General features: G+C 41.4%; 1 protein-coding gene across 4 annotated transcripts in view; it reads left to right on the forward strand.

Moving 5' to 3' along the window:
* Window positions 1-70: 70 nt before the first annotated feature.
* Window positions 71-18558, forward strand: part of SEPTIN10 (septin 10) — a 51243-nt gene continuing 32755 nt past the window's right edge. For 2 of the 4 annotated variants that reach the window (XM_025261094.2, XM_044925946.2), the window contains exon 1: window positions 71-222. In XM_025261094.2, the coding sequence (XP_025116879.1) occupies window positions 196-222 (27 nt within the window). In that variant the 5' untranslated portion in view covers window positions 71-195. The remainder of the gene's footprint in view (window positions 223-18558) is intronic. The other 2 variants (XM_044925947.2, XM_044925948.2) reach the window with 2 other exon arrangements.

An 18558-nucleotide genomic window follows, 5' to 3' on the forward strand; every position in this document is an offset into this window, starting at 1 on the left:
TCAGACCCGCCCCGCCCCCCGCGCCATCCCGCTCAGCCCCCCACGTCACTGAGGCCGGGGGACCCCTCCCCTCCGCTCCTCCCTCCTAGGCCCCCGCCCCGCCCCGCTCCATCCCGCCCTCCGCTGCTGGACGCGCGGCTCGGTCGGCCGCCGCCGCCGCCTTGCTGGCCCCTCGCCCGCCCAGTCGCCCGGACCATGGCCTCCGAGGTGGCGCGGCACCTGGTGAGTCCGCCAGCCCTACGCCCTCGGCCAGGGACCCCCGCCGTCCCGGCTGGGCCCGCGATTCCCGCCCGCTCCCTCGGGCGGCGCCTCCCGGCTTCCCGTCTCCCTAGAGTGGAGTTTGAAGCGGGCGGTTTGTGTAACGGTCCCAAACGCGCGGGAGCGGGACTGGTGGCGGGCGCCCCACTGGACTCGGCCTCCCAGGCCTTCACAAGCCTCCCACCTTATCCAGCGTTGACATCTTTGGGATTGGAGCCTTTTTTCCCCACCTTGGAGCCCTTGTCCGTTGAAAGAACGGATGCGACTGATGTGTTCCGTTTTCTGTCCCTCCTCTACACTGGTCTCATTTCAGAGTAAGCCATGGGAGGGCCACAGAGGTGTTCTCGGCCACACCAAGCTGTTCCTTGCCCTTTTCACTCATTCTCTTGTGTCCCTGTTGTTTTCCCGACGCTACGCCGTGTGGAAGGACCACTTGTCTTTTTGAAAAATTTAACTTCTGATACTCTTCATACCAGCGATTGTAATCCACGTAAACAAAAGCTCTTCTGGGACCTGAAACCAAAAAGTGAGACGTGCTGGTAGCAGTCTCTAGAAGTTAAGCTGGTAGGAACCTGGGAGGGTAGATGGGTCCAGAATCACACAGCCAGTTTCTCTGACAGAGCCTGGAGGAGGGTCTTTCTTCTGATTCAGCCAGGTTTCTTTCTTCTCTGTCTTATTTTTAGAGAAATCGCGGCTTTCCTCTCTGACCTGCCTTGTTAGATTTGTTGTGTTTGTGTGCACGTCTTTGTTTCAGAGTGAAGTTTAATCTTCAGAATTAAACATGGGATTTCTTGTCTGTTGCTGTGCTTATTTTGCAGTAATGTTAGCTTTAATTAAACTTTTTGAGTTAACTGTAAATTCGTGTGCAATTGTGATAAAAAACAGAATTCCCCAGTAACTTTGCCCAGTTTTCATTAATAGTTGTTGTTCAGTCGCTAAGTCGTGTCCAATTCTTTGTGACCCCATGGACTGCAGCGCACCAGGCTTCCCTGTCCTTCACCATCTTCTGGAGTTTGCTCAAATTCATGTCCATTGAATTTTATGCTATCTTACCATCTCATCCTCTGCTGCCCCCTTCTTTTGCCTTCAATCTTTCCCAGCATCAGGGTCTTTTCCAATGAGTCCGCACTCTTCTTTAATAGTAAAATGTTACAAAATCATAGGAAAGGCCACTACCAGCACATGGACACTGATTCTGTGGAGACAGAACTTGCCCCCACCACAGGACCCTTCCCTTGTCCTTTTGTAGCCACACCCACTTCATTTCCACTCCACCTCCTCTTTAACCCCTAACTAATATAATCTGTTATTTCTGTAATTTTTCAAGTCTGTTACATAATGGAATCACCTAGAATATAACCTTTTGGGATTGGATGTTTTTCATTCAGTAGCATTCTCTGAAGGTTCATTCAGGTTGTTCCAAGTATTAGTTTGCTCCTTTTTAATTGAGTAATATTACATGGTATGGATGTAACACACTTTGAAGGACACACCTACGTTTCCATTGTTGAGCTATTATAAATAAAGCTGCTATAAACTGTATGTTTATACATACAGTTACGTAAAACTGTATGTTAACATATAACATAAGGAAAATGTTGTCTTCAGTTCTCTGGAATCCACATGGCAGTTACTAGTTTCATTAAGAAACTGCTAAACTGTTTCCCAGTTTCTGCATTTTCCATTCCCACCACCAGTGTATGTGAGATTAGTTTCTCCACATCCTCACCAGCATTTGGAGTTCCTGGTTTGTTTTTTTTTAAGACGTTCTGATAGGTATGTAATTATATGTTGTGGTTTTAACTTGCATTTTTCTAATGGCTAGTGATGTTAAACATCTTTTCATGTGCTTGTTTGCCATCTGTATATTTTCTTCATTGAATTTCATTTTTTATGCCCATTTTCTAACTGGATTTTCTTTTTTTACTGCTGATTTTAGAAGTTTTAAAAATATGTATTCTAGATACCAATCTTTGATATGTGGTTTGCAAATTTTTTTCTCTTTTTCATTCTATTAATATTTTGCAAAGCAAACATATTTAGTTTTGATAAAATCCATTGTATCACCTTTTTCTCTTATGGACTGTACTTTTTTGTCAAGTCTAAGAATCCTTTGCCTAACTCAGAATACCAAAGGTTTTCTCTTATTTTTTTCCTAAGAGTCTTGTAGTTAGTTTTACATTTAAACCCATGACCCATTTTGTTAGTTTTTGTATAAGGTGTAAGACTTAGGTCAAGGGTCATTTTTGACTAATGGATGCTCCAACATTTGTTGAAAAGGCTATCATATTCTATTGAATTGCTTTTGCACTTTTGTCAGTAACTAGTTGAGCATGTTGTGCGGATCTTTTTCTGGGGTCTCTGTTAACATGCAGTCTTGATTCCTATAACTATATAAATAAATCTTGAAATAAAGTAGACTGATTACTCTCACTTTATTCTTAAATTTCAAAAATTTTTGGCTATTCTAGTTTCTATATCTTTCATTATAAATTTTAGAATAGTCTTGTCTATGTACAAAGAATTTTTCTGGGATTTTGATAGATATTACATTAAGTCTCAATTTAAAGAAAATTGTTATTTCTACCCATGTTGAGTCTTCCAGCTAATGAACATGGTGTTTCTGTTCATTTCTTTATATTTTCTCAGATTTCCTTCATCAGAATTATATAGTTGCATTTGTTTTGTTAGATTTACATTTATTTCATTTTTTATCAGTTACAAATGATACCATATTTTTATTTTCATTGTCCTCATATCGTTTTAACACAGAAATACAATTGAGATGTTTATGTTTCTCTTGAGTCCTTTGACCTTGCTGAATTAATTTATTCTAGGAGTAAATTCCTTGGAGTAAATTCTTGTGTGCATAAAAATTATGTCATCTCAACACAGAGACAGTTTTCTTTCTTTCTTTCCAATCTATACCTTTTCTCTTCTGCCATATTTGAGTAAGCGTGGTGACAGCAGACATTCTTGCCTTACTGTGATGATGGCGGGAAAGAATTCAGTCCATCAGAGCAGCAGGCTGCTGCTGTTCTTTTGTAGATACTCTTTATCAAGTTCAAGAGGGATATTTGTCTGCAGGTTTTTTTGTACTGTCTTCGGTTTTATGTCAGAGTAATATTAGTTTCAGAAAAGAAACTGGGAAGGGTCCCCATCTCTTCTGTTTTCTGGAAGAGATTATGTAAAATTGGTATTCTTTTTTAAATGTTTGGTAGGATTCTTCTGTGAAACCATCTGGGCCTGGAGATGTCTTTTCGGGGAGTTTTAAACTTACAGATTTAAATTCCTTAATAGTTACCTGTGTGTTCATGTTATTTCATACTGGGTGAGTTGTGATGGTATGTGGTTTTGCAATCCATTCCTTTCAAATTGTCAGCTTTATGTGTATAGACATGTTCATAATCTTCTCTTAATCTCCTTTTGCTTTCTTTAGGGTCTATAGTGATAAACCCTGTTTCATTCCTGATACTGGTAAAATTTTCATCTTCTGCCTATCTTTGTTAGTCTTGCTAGAAGTCTGTTAACTTCACTGACCTTTTCAAAGAACTATTTCTGTTTCACCGGGTTTTTTCTGTTATTTTTCTATTTGCAAAAAACTGATGTTTTTATTTCCTTTGCTTGCTTTTGGTTTAGTTTGCTCTTCTTTTTCTAAGTTCTTGAGAGACCTTAGATCACTGACTTGAGACTTTTCCTCCTTTCTAATATATACATAAGGTATTAATGAATTTCCCTTTCAGCAGGGCTTTAGCTGTGTCCCACAGATTTTGGTATGTTTTATTTTCATTTTCATTCCACCTTTATTTTTTAAAAGAGTTCTGTTTTAAAACTCACTTGAAACTCTTCAGGTTTTCAGACTTTTTTTTTTTGATGAGGACGTTAAGACTCAAAGATATATTGTACAACACAGGGAGTATAGCCAATATTTTGTAATAACTGTAAATGGAAAGTAACCTTTTAAAACTGCATTAAGATTCAGGGAGGTTTAGTGGATACTTAAGGGGTCACAGCTAGTGATGATGAGATACGCTTTGGCCGGATTGTGTCTGGCATGATCTCCAGCATGTCCTCTATTAGTCAGTTCAGTCGCACAGTCCTGTTCGACTCTTTGTGACCCCATGGACTGCAGCACGGCAGGCTTTCCTGTCCATCACCAATTCCCAGACCTTGCTCAAACTCATGTCCATCAAGTCAGTGATGCCATCCAACCATCTTATCCTCTGTTGTCCCCTTTTCCTCCCGACTTCAGTCTTTCCCAGCATCAGGGTCTTTTCCAATGAGTCAGTTCTTCTCATCAGGTAACCAAAGTACTGGAGTCTCAGCTTCAGCATCAGTCCTTCCAATGAATATTCAGGATTGATTTCCTTTAGGATGGACTGGTTGGTTCTCCTTGCAGTCCAAGGGACTCTCAAGAGTCTTTTCCAACACCACAGTTCAAAAGCATCTATGCTTCGGTGCTCGGCTTTCTTTATAGTTCAACACTTACATCCATACAGGACTACTGGAAAAACCATAGCTTTGACTGGACAGACCTTTGTTGGCAAAGTAATGTCTCTGCTTTTTAATATGCTGTCTAGGTTGGTCATAGCTTTTCTTCCAAAGAGCAAGTGTCTTTAAATTTCATGGCTGCAGTCACCATCTGCAGTGATTTTGGAGCCCCCCAAAATAAAATCTCTCACTGTTTCCACTGTTTCCCCATCTATTTCCCATGAAGTGATGGGACCAGATGCCATGATCTTAGTTTTTTGAATGTTGAGTTTTAAGCCAGCTTTTTCACTCTTCTCTTTCACTTTCATCAAGAGGCTCTTTAGTTCTTTGCTTTCTGCCATAAGGGTGGTGTCATCTGCATATCTGAGGTTATTGACATTTCTCCTGGAAATCTTGATTCCAGCTTGTGCTTCATCCAGCCCGCATTTCGCATGATGTACTCTGCATGTAAGTTAAATAAGCAGGGTGACAATGCAGCCTTGACATACTCCTTTCCCGATCTGGAAACAGTCCATTGTTCCATGTGCTGTTCTAACTGTTGCTTCTTGACCTGCATACAGATTTCTCAGGAGGCAGGTCAGGTGGTCTAGTATTCCCATCTCTTGAATTTTCCACAGTTTGTTGTGATCCACACAGTCAAAGGCTTTGGCATCATAGTCAATAAAGCAGAAGTAGATGTTTCTCTGGAAATCTCTTGCTTCTTTGATGATCTAACGGATGTTGGGAACTTGATCTCTGGTTCCTCTGCCTTTTCTAAATCCAGCTTGAACATCTGGAAGTTCAAGGTTCATGTATTGTTGAAGCCTGGCTTGGAGAATTTTGAGCATTACTTTACTAGCATGTAAGATGAGTGCAACTGTGTGGTAGTTTGAACATTCTTTGGCATTGCCTTTCTTAGGGACTGGAATGAAAACTGACCTTTTCCAGTCCTGTGGCCACTGCTGAGTTTTCCAAATTTGCTGGCATATTGAGTGCAGCACTTTCACAGCATCATCTTTTAGGATTTGAAATAGCTCAACTGGAATTCCATCACCTCCACTAGCTTTGTTTGCAGTGATGCTTTCTAAGGCCCACTTGACTTCCCAGACTTCACATTTCAGGATGTCTGGCTCTAGGTGAGTGATCACACCATCGTGGTTATCTTGGTCATGAAGATCTTTTTTATATAGGTCTTCTGTGTATTCTTTCCACCTCTTCTTAATATCTTCTGCTTCTATTAGGTCCATACCATTTCTGTCCTTTATTGTGCCCATCTTTGCATGAAATGTTTCCTTGGTATCTCTGATGTTCTTGAAGAGATCTCTAATCTCTCCCATTCTGTTGTTTTTCTCTATTTCTTTGCGTTGATCATTGAAGAAGGCTTTCTTAAACTCTCCTTGCTATTCTTTGGAACTCTGCATTCTCCTTTTCTCCTTTGCCTTTAGCGTCTCTTCTTTTCTTAGCTATTTATAAGGCCTTCTCAGACAACCATTTTGCCTTTTTGCATTTCTTTTTCTTGGGGATGGTCTTGATCCCTGTCTCCTGTACAATGTCATGAAGCTCCGTCCATAGTTCTCCAGGCACTCTATCAGATCTAATCCCTTGAATCTATTTGTCACTTCCACTGTATAATCCTAAGGGTTTTGATTTAGGTCTTGCCTGAATGGTCTAGTGGTTTTCCCTACTTTCTTCAATTGAAGTCTGAATTTTGCAGTAAGTATTAGTAATTGCTTACATTTTATGATTCAGGAGATCTTGACTGTATAGTTACGTACTGCTGATTGTGATAGTGGATCTTGTAATGACACTATCTTTTCCTGTTTCCAGAGAAACATACTCATAATTTTCTGCATCTTCCTATTGCCCTTTTAAATGATATCCAGATCTTTCCATTTCTTGCCTGTTTCATTTCCTGTTTCAGATGCAATACTTCTGAATTCTTGTTTTTTTCCAGTTATAATTCAGCAATGACATTTTTTATATCTCAGAAGTTTCTTGCATTTGTTTTACTTTCTCTCTTGAAGTTGTGACTTTTCATTCTCTTTTATGTCCTGGAGTTAATTAATTACTACCTCAGTACCTTGTGTTTCTGATCTGGAGTGACATCCCTTCACTGGCCCAGGTCCTATAGTCATATGATAATGAGACCGAGTTTCCGTCCCATCTCCTCTGAAGCTTTTAACCCATGGCATTCTGTCATTCCGCTTGTTTGCCACTAGTCATGTACTTCCTTGCAATACCTAACTTATGTTCTGTATTGTTACTTTTTCCATTAAATTTTAGTGAGTTGCATTGCCCCTTACCCCCTCAGTTAAATGATCTTTCCCTGGTGGCTCAGAGGTTAAAGCATCTGCTTGCAATGCAGGAGACCTGGGTTCGATCCCTGGGTTGGGAAGATCCCCTGCAGAAGGAAATGGCAACCCACTCCAGTGTTCTTGCCTGGAGAATCCTAGGGACGGAGGAGCCTGGTGGGCTACAGTTCACCGGGTCGCAAAGAGTCTGACACGACTGAGCGACTTTACTTAGGAAACACAGCTTGTAATATTCTTTGTATCCTCCATAACCATGATCATTTTTGAGTCATTTTATTCTTGTTGATTGTTATACATATTAGTTATAAATTCTTATGGGCAGGGCTATTAGTCTGCATTTATGTTTTAACGAGGCTCCTCCTTCTTCCAAGCCTTTGAGCTTTTCCCAGGCCGACTTTGCTCCTGACATTGTTCTGAACTGTAACTGTTTTATTTACCTATTTATTTTGGTGTGTGGGAAAGGAGGAAGAAGGTGTTTTAAATTTTCATGTTTTACTGCAGAATAGAGTTCTTCTTCTCAAGAATATTTACTGGCCTTTTATTTTTAACCATACTAAATTTAATTTTCTCTGCTGAAGATTTTAAGTATTCTTAATATAAAATACCTGATTCTCAAAGCTTTTCACTGAGAACTTTAATTTTTACACTTTCTTTTGATCATATCTGGGAGGAAGTTTGATTTAGATGATGCTTTAAAATTTTAACACCCTTTATGTTTTGAAGATCACAGAAATAAGAAGCTCATAGGCTCAAACATAACCATGAGATTGAAAGCTGTGATTTTTAAATACCTTTAAGACCAATTATGATTTAGCATCCTTACAATTTTTTATTACTTTTAGTAAATATGCATATTTTGCTTGAGCATTTTTCCTGTTTTTGAAATTTTTTATTTGGCAATTCCATTTATTTGAAATTAACTACTTTTTCTAAACAATGCTGGTGATTTCTTCACTGAGGATTTAGCTGAAGCAGTTTAGATACAATAGAACCCAACGTTCATTACATTATGTGATTCCTTTTAGAACTTGTCATTGTAAAAGTGAACATGTGCCTACATGTTAAAGTTGTCCAAAATTGCTTTAAGTGGCCTCTTTTTCCTTGTTTATTGTTTTGGTTAAATAGTGTCACCTAGGCTCCAGTACTCTTGCCTGGCAAATCCCATGGACGGAGGAGCCTGGTGGGCTGCAGTCCATGGGGTCGCTAGGAGTCGGACACGGCTGAGCGACTTCACTTCACTTTTCATTTTTATGCATTGGAGAGGGAAATGGCAACCCACTCCAGTGTTCTTGCCTGGAGAATCCCAGGGACGGGGGAGCCTGGTGGGCTGCCTTCTATGGGGTCGCACAGAGTCGGACACAACTGAAGCGACTTAGCAGCAGCAGCAGCCTCCCCCTTGGCTTTCTGCAGACCTTTCCTGTCAGAGACAAATGAAGATCAGTGCCAGGTATCTTCCCAGGTACAGAATACTTTCAGACCATGTGTTTGGAACATCTATTTTGAGAAACATTGTGACCATATTCTCTCAAGAGCCATGAGTGAGGCTATATTAGGAATTCTAGAATTTTCAGATTTCTTTCAGTCTGCTTTTTCTGACACTAGAAAAATTTAAATTATGGAATAAATTGTTGGGGAAATTTTTTAAGATGAACCAGGTAGTGAGACTAAAAAAGGAAGGCAGACTCAAACGGAGCATATGAGGGATTTTTGAAATGCAGCCTTTGGGAGAAATGAAGCAAAGGAAGATGAACCCAGGTGTCAGAATTTCACCCCAGTTTTGTGTCACAAGGGAAGATGCCTGGACAAAGTGGCAGCTGTGCCACATGGACATGGAGGGTTGAGGCCCTGGAACCTCTGTTAGGGGAGAGGGAAAAAGATACACCCTCTTGGCCGTGTTCCATTTTAGGGCCATCCTGAATCTTCTTCTGTTTGAACAATCCTCAATACTCTGAGGCCTGAGACAGCTGACAGATGGAAACGTAAGCATATGGCAATTTAGTAGAGGTTGCATAGTAATCATTTAGTTCACAAACCAGAAGTAGGAATCATATCGAAGGAATAGGTTTTTTTCTGGGATGTCAGACCTGAGTAATACAACTTAAGGGGGAATTAAAATTATGCCATATGTTGAAAAAATAAAATATGCCTCATGAGGAATCGGGGTTAAGGTTGGGGGAAAGTAGAAGAGGCAACTGCTGTTTGCGATGTGGGTGAGGCAGAGAGCCAGGAAGATGGGCTGGCCCTGCAGGTTTCCTGCCAGGTGGGATGGGTGCCCCAGCCCCTCGAGTTAGTTTTAGGCAGCTCTGTTGTTTCACAACTACAGGGCTCACCAGAGATGAGGTGGGAGAGCTGTGGAACAACTTCTCTGGTCTCCTTTCACGCTGCTCTGAAAAGCCAGACCAAGGTCATCTTGCCTCTCTTTGGAGGCAGTGAGGAGGCCTTTTGTTCTCATTAGCCAGTGTGATGTGTGTAGAAAGAGTTCATAAGTAATGGAACGCTAGGTCAAAAACATGTTGATAGATACCATAAATGTTCTGTGAGTGGTCTGTTCTCCAGTTTTTTCATGGACAAAAATAAGTAGAACACAGTGATATTTTCACTTAGTCAAGTGTATACTTTTTAACTGGAATATTACTTTGAGTTATTAATAAACCAGGAATGCCTAGTTGTTATTCAGTAGCTCAGTTATGTGTGACTCTTTGTGACCCCATCCATGGACTGCAGCATGCAAGGCTTCCCTGTCCTTCACCATCTCCTGGAGCTTGCTCAAACTCATGTTCATTGAGTCAGTGATGCCATCCAAACATCTCATCCTCTGTTGTCCCCTTCTCCTCCTGCTTTCAATCTTTCCCAGCATCAGGGTCTTTTCAAATGAGTCAGTTCTTCTCATCAGGTGGCCAAAGTATTGGAGTTTCAGCTTCAGCATCGGTCCTTCCAGTGAATATTCAGGACTGATTTCTTTTAGTATTGACTGGTTTGATCTCCTTGCAGTCCACGGGACTCTCAAGAGTCTTCTCCAGCACCAAAATTTGAAAGCCTCAATTCTTTGGCGCTCAGCCTTCTTTATGATCCAACTCTAACATCCATTCAAGATTACTGGAAAAACCATCAGATCAGATCAGATCAGTTGCTCAGTCGTGTCCGACTCGTTTCGACCCCATGAATCGCAGCACGCCAGACCTCCCTGTCCATCACCAACTCCCAGAGTTCACTGAGACGTCCATCGAGTCAGTGATGCCATCCAGCCATCTCATCCTCTGTTGTCCCCTTCTCCTCCTGCCCCCAATCCCTCCCAGCATCAGAGTCTTTTCCAATGAGTCAACTCTTCGCATGAGGTGGCCAAAGTACTGGAGTTTCAGCTTTAGCAGCATTCCTTCCAAAGAAATCCGAGGGCTGATGTCCTTCAGAATGGACTGGTTGGATCTCCTTGCAGTCCAAGGGACTCTCAAGAGTCTTCTCCAACACCACAGTTCAGAAGCATCATTTCTTCGGCGCTCAGCCTTCTTCACAGTCCAACTCTCACATCCGTACATGACCACAGGAAAAACCATAGCCTTGACTAGACGAACCTTTGTTGGCAAAGTAATGTCTCTGCTTTCGAATATGCTATCTAGGTTGGTCATAACTTTCCTTCCAAGGAGTAAGTGTCTTTTAATTTCATGGCTGCAGTCACCATCTGTAGTGATTTTGGAGCCCAGAAAAATAAAGTCTGACACTGTTTCCACTGTTTCCCCATCTATTTCCCATGAAGTGGTGGGACCGGATGCCGTGATCTTCGTTTTCTGAATGTTGAGCTTTAAGCCAACTTTTTCACTCTCCACTTTCACTTTCATCAAGAGGCTTTTGAGTTCCTCTTCACTTTCTGCCATAAGGGTGGTGTCATCTGCATATCTGAAGTTATTGATATTTCTCCCGGCAATCTTGATTCCAACTTGTGTTTCTCCCAGTCCAGTGTTTCTCATGAAGTACTCTGCATATAAGTTAAATAAACAGGGTGACCATATACAGCCTTGACGTACTCCTTTTCCTATTTGGAACCAGTCTGTTGTTCCATGTCCAGTTCTAACTGTTGCTTCCTGACCTGCATACCAATTTCTCAGGAGGCAGATCAGGTGGTCTGGTATTCCCATCTCTTTAGTTTTGACTATATGGACCTTGGTTGATAAAGTCTCTGCATTTTAATAAACCTATCAGCAGAAAATTGGACTAATGATTCACTGAGCATGGCCCTGCCCACCATAGAAAGACCCAGTTTTCCCCCACAGCCAGTTCCTCCCATCAGGAAGCTTGCACAAGCCTCTTATCCTCATCTATCAGAGGACAGACAGAATGAAAACCACAACCACAGAAAGCTAACCAAAATGATCACATGGACCACAGAATTTGGTTGAGTGGAGACAGGTGGGCAATTGATTTAGGACTGACCTGGGTGAAGAAACTGGAGTGCAGGACAGTGTGGAGAGGGCTGTGGAGGAAGATGGAAAATGCCACATGCAGAGGTGGCCTGTTTCAGGGTTTATCTGAGCAGTAGTTCTCTACAATTTTTCATTACTGACCTTTCAGGACAAAAATGAAATTTAAATTAAATTCAGTTAATTAATAACATTTACCTAGTCTTATGAATTGATCCAGTTAATCAAGTTCTCCCTCATGAGAGGAATTCAGTACTAGAATTCCTCTAGGAGAAATGAGAGGGAGTTGGTACCAGAGAAGAAAGGAGAGGGAGTTGGTACTAAAGAAGAAACTAGAAAAGTTGTTTTCAGGTAAGGTTGACTGAGCTTTGGAAGGCCACAAACCACTGAATTTTTTGGTCCCCCCAGAACCAATTTCTACCACATTTATGGTGGGGATACCCCCCATTAAGAATGCATGATCTCGAGTAGTCTTTTTAGGAATAGGGCAATAAATGTATCTGTTGCTGGATTTGAAAAAAATTAGTCTAAGATTATAAATAGTATGTTATGGGTTAAATAAGGTATTTGTCAACCTACCAGGACTTTAAATGTAATGTTGTTTCTGTAAATCCAAGCAGCTTATTAAAATGAACTTTTGGAGAAAACAACCTATACGTGAGATGGTGATTTGTACTAGCTTTAAATATAAAGAATGAAGCCTTTTTGGCAAAGCACAGCATTGAGGTGAGTATTAAAGGAAGAGACAGCCATGGATGAGCACAGAGGTAATATTTTAAGCATGAAAAAGATTCATCATCTCATACTCAGCCTGTATTCTCAATCTTAGAATATCACAAGATGCCTTTCAATTGTATTTGCCAATCATTAAAAAAATAGCTGTAAAATTTAATGTATATTTTTTGAAAACTAAAGGAAACTAGCCATTATTTTCAACTTCTTTAGATGTATCTTTACTTTCTTAGGGATCTAGAAATATCTAAAGACTTTGCAAACGTTATGTATTGTAGATATATTTTTGTTGGGACACCACTGGGATATCGGAAGTCTCCTGGTGCTGACTGCATCCACTGGGGTGGGTTTTGGCCTTGCATTACCACATTTCTCCTACCGACCCCTTGAGCTGAGGACTGTTATCTCCATTCTGGGGGGTGAGGGTAAACGGTCTCAAAATTTGTGGAACAGACAGTGTCTTGTTTTGCTTCTGCTGTGCTGGTACATCTTTGCCCCGGCCCTGGTGCATGGCTCTGGCAGTTACTCAGTGCTCCAGACCTGTTTCTTGCTGCCATGCGCAGTTAACTCCAGCAGCCTTCTTAAACCATACATTTATACAGTCGTTATGTTAACCGTTCTCTCCTGTGACACAGGTCATTGAGACAATTTCTAGGGGCTCTCTGTTTTAGGAAAAGATAGGCTGCTTGTCATATAGTAACAGATTCTGTTGTGTGGAAAAGAATTATAACTTACAGTTTCCACATGACTCTGAGAGCCAAAAGAAACCAATAATGAATTGTAATTTGAAGTTGGAGAAAATATTTTAATCTCATTTTGTATTTGCATATTTTGCTGTATATTTTCTTTATTGGTTCTCACAAATAATCATACATGTATCATCTTAAATCATTGTCTTCAGATAATCTATTTTTGTTAGCTGCTGCTTTTCCAGGTATTAATTACTGTTAGAAAATTCTGTTATATCTTTAAGAATTAACTTTATATTGAGCAATAATTTATGCACAGTAACATTTACTTTTTTAGTATAAAGTTTCACGAGTTCTGATGAATGTATACCGTTGTATAACCACAAACACAATGAAAACTACAGAATTTCTGCCTCATCCTCCACCCCACATCCCCTGGTGCTACTCTGTTGTCTGCCTCCTCATCCCCTTCTGCCCCTGTGGCTTCGCCTGCACCATACATGTGGATTCCTGTGGCCTCTGAGCTGGTTTCTTCAGTGCAGAGCAGACCCATCCACCACGTTGCTCACGTTCCTTTACTGCTGAGTGGTGTCCCATTGTGCACGTGGGCCACAGTGTAATCTGTTCATCCATTTGCCACTTGAAGACCATTTGGGCTGTTTCCAGTTTTTAACAGTTTTTAATAAAGTTACTGTATACGTACATTCACATACAGGTTTTTATTCGAGTATTACTTTTCATTTTCCTTGGGCTGATGATCTAGGAGTGGGATTGCTGAGTATGTTGTGTGTTTTAACTTCAGAAACTGCCAAACTGTTTTCCAAAATGTTTGTGCCAGGGTTTGCATTCCCGCTAACAACTGCTGTGCATCCTTGCCAGATAATTTTTTAGGTCGTTCTGGTAGGCATGCAGTGACACCTTGTGTTTTCATTTGCATTTGTTTAATGACTAATGATGTTGATTCTCTTGCCCTGTGCTTATCTGCCATCCCTATATCCTTGGTGAAGCGTCTATTCCAATGTTTCCCTATTTTTAAAAAACTGAGTTATTCTGTTTCTAGTTGTCCAAGTTTTTGAAAATATATAGATATTTCTTAGATAAGTCCTTTATGAGATAAATGACTTACAAACCTTTTAGCCAAGTATGTGTCTTGTTTTTTCATTCTCTTAACTGTACTTTGAAGAGCAGAGGTTTTTTTAGTTTATTAGGTTCAGTTTATCATTTTTTGTCTTGTGGATCATGCTTCTTGTATCTAAGAAATCTTTGCCTAAGCCTAAGGCCACAAAGAGTTTATACTTTTTCTTCTAGAGTTTTTAGGCCTATGATCTGTTTTGAGGTAATTGGATGTGGCACTTTTTTTTTTTTTTTTTTTTGCCTGCAGGAGTCTAGTTGTCTTGGCACAAGCCTGTCCTCTCTCTGCTGAGCTGATCTGCACCTTGCTGAAACTCTGCCCCCACTGCTGCCCTGACTGCTCTGGGTCGTGTCCCTCTCTGGCATTTACCACACTTTGCCACCTTCTGACATCAAGGAGGAACCTCTGTGGGGGACAGAGGGCTGTGTGTGGAAGGGATGTCAGGCCCTGGAGGAGAAAGGGGAGGAAGCAGAATCCATAGAGGCTCACAAGCAAAGCAGACCTGGCAGAGTCTGGGCCAGCCCAGTAGCTGCCAAGGCAGTTTTCACAGGGCAGAAAGGCCCAGGTCCTGACCCCCTGCCCCACTACTCTGCTCAGGCCTGGGCTAGGACTGCCTGGGAAGGAGTGGTCTGGGGTCCGGTCCTGCAGGTGCTTACTGGAGGGACAATCTGAGGGGCATGCCTTCTGGCTGCCACAGAAGGATGTTCACTGTACTGTTACTACAGTAACGCAATTATTAGAAAGGGTATTTTTTTCTATAATACACAAACTATTCCTTTTCTACTTAAGGGAGGAAAGTAATTTCAAAATAAAATTTCATTTATATTTTAACCCTTAAATACACATTACTGTAAAAGTTTTTTTTGAGTTTAAAATCTCTTCATTATGAATTACTATCAAGAATTTTTCTGTCTTGATGATATTTTGAGGCTGCATATCAGACTTTGTAGTTACCTTCTTTTATGTGTATTGGAGATGATGGTAAAATTGAAGTGATATTTTGATGGAACCTGGCCTGCCCCAAGCTGTCCTTGACCAAGTCTGTTCTCTGGGGGACAGGAGGCCAACACACTGCTTCTCCTGTGTCAAGTCTTACTGATTCAGTTGGATTCTCTCTTTTTTCCCTGGTTGTAATTACTATCTACTTCAGGAATTATCTTCCACATAATCTGAATAAGGTAATTTTACTATTTGTTTTTAGGAAAATTTTAGATCAGCATATTAACATTTATTTAAGCTGAAGATTTAATAAAATGATTTTAAATAATATATCTGTGGAAACTTTCAAACTTACTTTCAAACCTACTATCTTAAGCCAAAGAACCCTGACCTATTGAAACCCATAAAATAGATCCAGTTTAACTATTTTGACCTCTCTGCTCTTTTTTTTTTTGAACTAAACTCTAAGAAATACCAGAGGACAGTTAGAAAATTTTGGTTCTGTTCCTTGGATTGGCTTTACAAAGATAAACAGTGGGAACATGAAGGTAAAATGAAGCAATTGTAACCCAAGTCATTAATTCTGTTCACCCAAAGCTCATTGTTATGCCTAAAGAGAGGCTATCAGGCAGTCACAGTACTGTTTGCTGGAGGGTCAGAAGAGCTTGGGTCCTGTCCTGAATCACCAAATGCCTTCCTGTAACTGACCCATAGGAAGAAGGTCCCTACCACCTATGTTCAGAGGACCCCAGAACAGATTGCATGCCGCATCTGTTGTGTTGCCCACACTCCCCAAGCTGGTACTTTGAAGAAGGTGGAGAACCTGATCTAACCCCAAATGTTCTGACATTTTTTTGTGTGTGATTTGTTATATACTAAAACTTTTAAAAAATGTGTTAGACTTTGCTAAGAGTTAAAAGTACTGTATACATTCTTCCTTTCTAGGATGTGGATGTATAGATTTAAATACATGTGTTTGTGTATCTATGATGCATGTATTTAACACAAAAACTACTAACTGTCATCAGGTGTAGATAGGGACTGTTGGTCTCCCTTTTGCCTTGAAATGAGAGCGGACTGTCAATCATTTGCCTGTGTTTCTGCGAGATTAGTTCTTAAGATCAAGGGCCATGTCTTCCTCCTGATACCCCGTTCCCAGCACAGGGCTTGTAAGAAGGTAAACGGTAAGAAGGTAAGTCAGTGGTGGAGCAGATTGGAATCCCACTTCCAGGTTTTTAATTTAGGATTTACCACTAGAGGTGCACTGGGTCAATTCTTGTCCCCTTGTTATTTTACCTTCAATAATGTCTTTGTTAATTTATTAAAAACTGTTTTCATTCTAAAATCTGTTTTGGAAATCTGACTAGCCAGGTATACCAGTGGAAATATTAAGAACAACTATTTTATAATAGTTCTTTGTGACTCATTTGTACTTCCTCATCAAACCATTTATCCACAGAGATTTTAAGTAGGCTTTCTGGCAGGTGTTCAGAAACACAGGAAATGAATGAACAAAAGTGAATACTTGATATGAACTCATATAAATGACAGAAATGTAACCTTGGTTTTATTAGTCAAAGTTTAAAGTTTAATAATAAAGAAGTACAAAACCTTATTTTTTCTAAGCAAATTTTATTTATCAATGATACTGCTTCCTAAGCAGCATTTCACAAAAATTTCAGTATGCTATCTATTCTACTAAAAACCCAAGACTACTTACTGTAGTTTTTTAAAGACTAATCTTCATTAGAGTCCTGTAGTTGATAAAATTAAGTTAGACATGCAGCACCCACTCCCATCTAATGCTGGCAGACACAGAGGCTCTGCTGTGCTCAGTCTCCCTCCATGGTGCCTGGTGTCCTGACACTCCACCCCAGGTGGACACTCCAGGCCTCATCCTGCAGCTCCCTGCTCCACTTCTGGCCTCTTCATAACGTCACAACAAGAGATGATGAGCCCTTTATTTCCAGCAAACTCTTCTACTGATGGTTCACTTTATCCAGATAGGATACTCCACCTCACTTTCAGGACTCAGAGATGTTTTCTTTTTTTTATTTTTCAACATCTAAAAATTATGTTTTTTTTTTAATTTTTTTTTTTTTTTTTACTTTACAATATTGTATTGGTTTTGCCATACATCAACATGCATCCGCCACGGGTGTACACGTGTTCCCCATCCTGAACCCCCCTCCCACCTCCCTCCCCATACCATCCTTCTGGGTCATCCCAGTGCACCAGCCCCAAGCTTCCTGTATCCTGCATCGAACCTGGACTGGTATTTCGTTTCTTATATGATATACATGTTTTAATGCCATTCTCCCAAATCATCCCCCCCCTCCTCCCTCTCCCACAGAGTCCAAAAGACTGTTCAATACAGATGTTTTCTATCTTAAGTGCCGCCTTGCCTGAGGCTGGTGTCTCCTGGGCCTGCGCTTTGTCGTCTTCCCTCTTCTGTGTGTGGCTGTCACCATGGCTGTCTTCCCAGTGCCCTGGCTCCTCTGTGCTGGCTCAGACTGGGGGTGTGCTCTCCAGCTCACATGACACATGGTGGCAGCGGTGGGGAAAGTCAGGGCAGTGTGTGTATAGTTAAAGCCACACTAGTCCAGTTCTGGTGGGCTTTGTATCAAGGTACTTTTCTCTTATACATACACCAGTTCCTGTGTTCACCCCGAGACCTGGCTGTCTCTTAATACACAAAGCATTCCCACTGGCCAGAGCCACTCCCGGCACAGTGTGCTCAGCTGGCTGCTCAAGGTGCCTGGTGAGGTCCCAGGGCCCACCTTCAAGAGCTCACGTTACCCAGAAAGTACCACGGGAAGGGGTCATTAGCATTCTGTAGAATGCAGTCCTGGCCACCCCATGTGTTGGGGTTCAAGGTGCCCTCCCTTGCCACAGCATCAGGTTCCCCTTAGTCCCACATGTAGGCAAGCTGCTGTTCACTGCAGTGCAGCTGTTGTAGTTAAAGATGGTGCATCTGCATGTTGTGCAGTTTACAGAAGGGGCACTGTCCTGGGAGGGAGGGAGGAAGGAAGGGAGGTAGCTCACGCTCTGCTGACGAGGTCCGCACCACAGATTAGGTGGCAAGGACAACCACTGCAGATCGCCAGTCATGAGCCACAGACACTGTGCGTTCACACTCCAGGCCGCCTCTACCCCTGGGGAAAGAACTGCCAGCTTGCAGGGGTCAGGGGAGGAGGGAACTTAGTCTGCTCTGTTCTCGTCTGGCACTGCTTGCGCTTTTTCTTACTACATCCATGTTAGTGTCCTTTTTAAAAAGGACACGTTTTCTCCATGTCCTGTGCTGCGTGCCAGGTGGAGTGCTCTTGAGGCAGCATTACTCTGGGAACCCCACAGCTGCTTGGGCCCCATCGGCCTGGGGATGGCTATAGCAGGGGTTCTGTGATGATAACTTTTACATTTTTGTGAGTGAAGGTGTTAGTGCAATAATGTGTATCATGTGTTGACTGTCACATGGTACTGACCTCTGCAGATAGCCTTCCAGCAAGAAAACCTTGCGTAGATCACAAGTCAAAGCCTAGTGATAATGACAATACTAGAATTCCTTTTTAATGTAACTATTAATATATTACTTAGATATAGGGTTTTTTTTCTTT

The sequence above is a fragment of the Bubalus bubalis genome, chromosome 12, assembly GCF_019923935.1.
Source record: "Bubalus bubalis isolate 160015118507 breed Murrah chromosome 12, NDDB_SH_1, whole genome shotgun sequence".
NCBI lineage: Eukaryota > Metazoa > Chordata > Mammalia > Artiodactyla > Bovidae > Bubalus > Bubalus bubalis.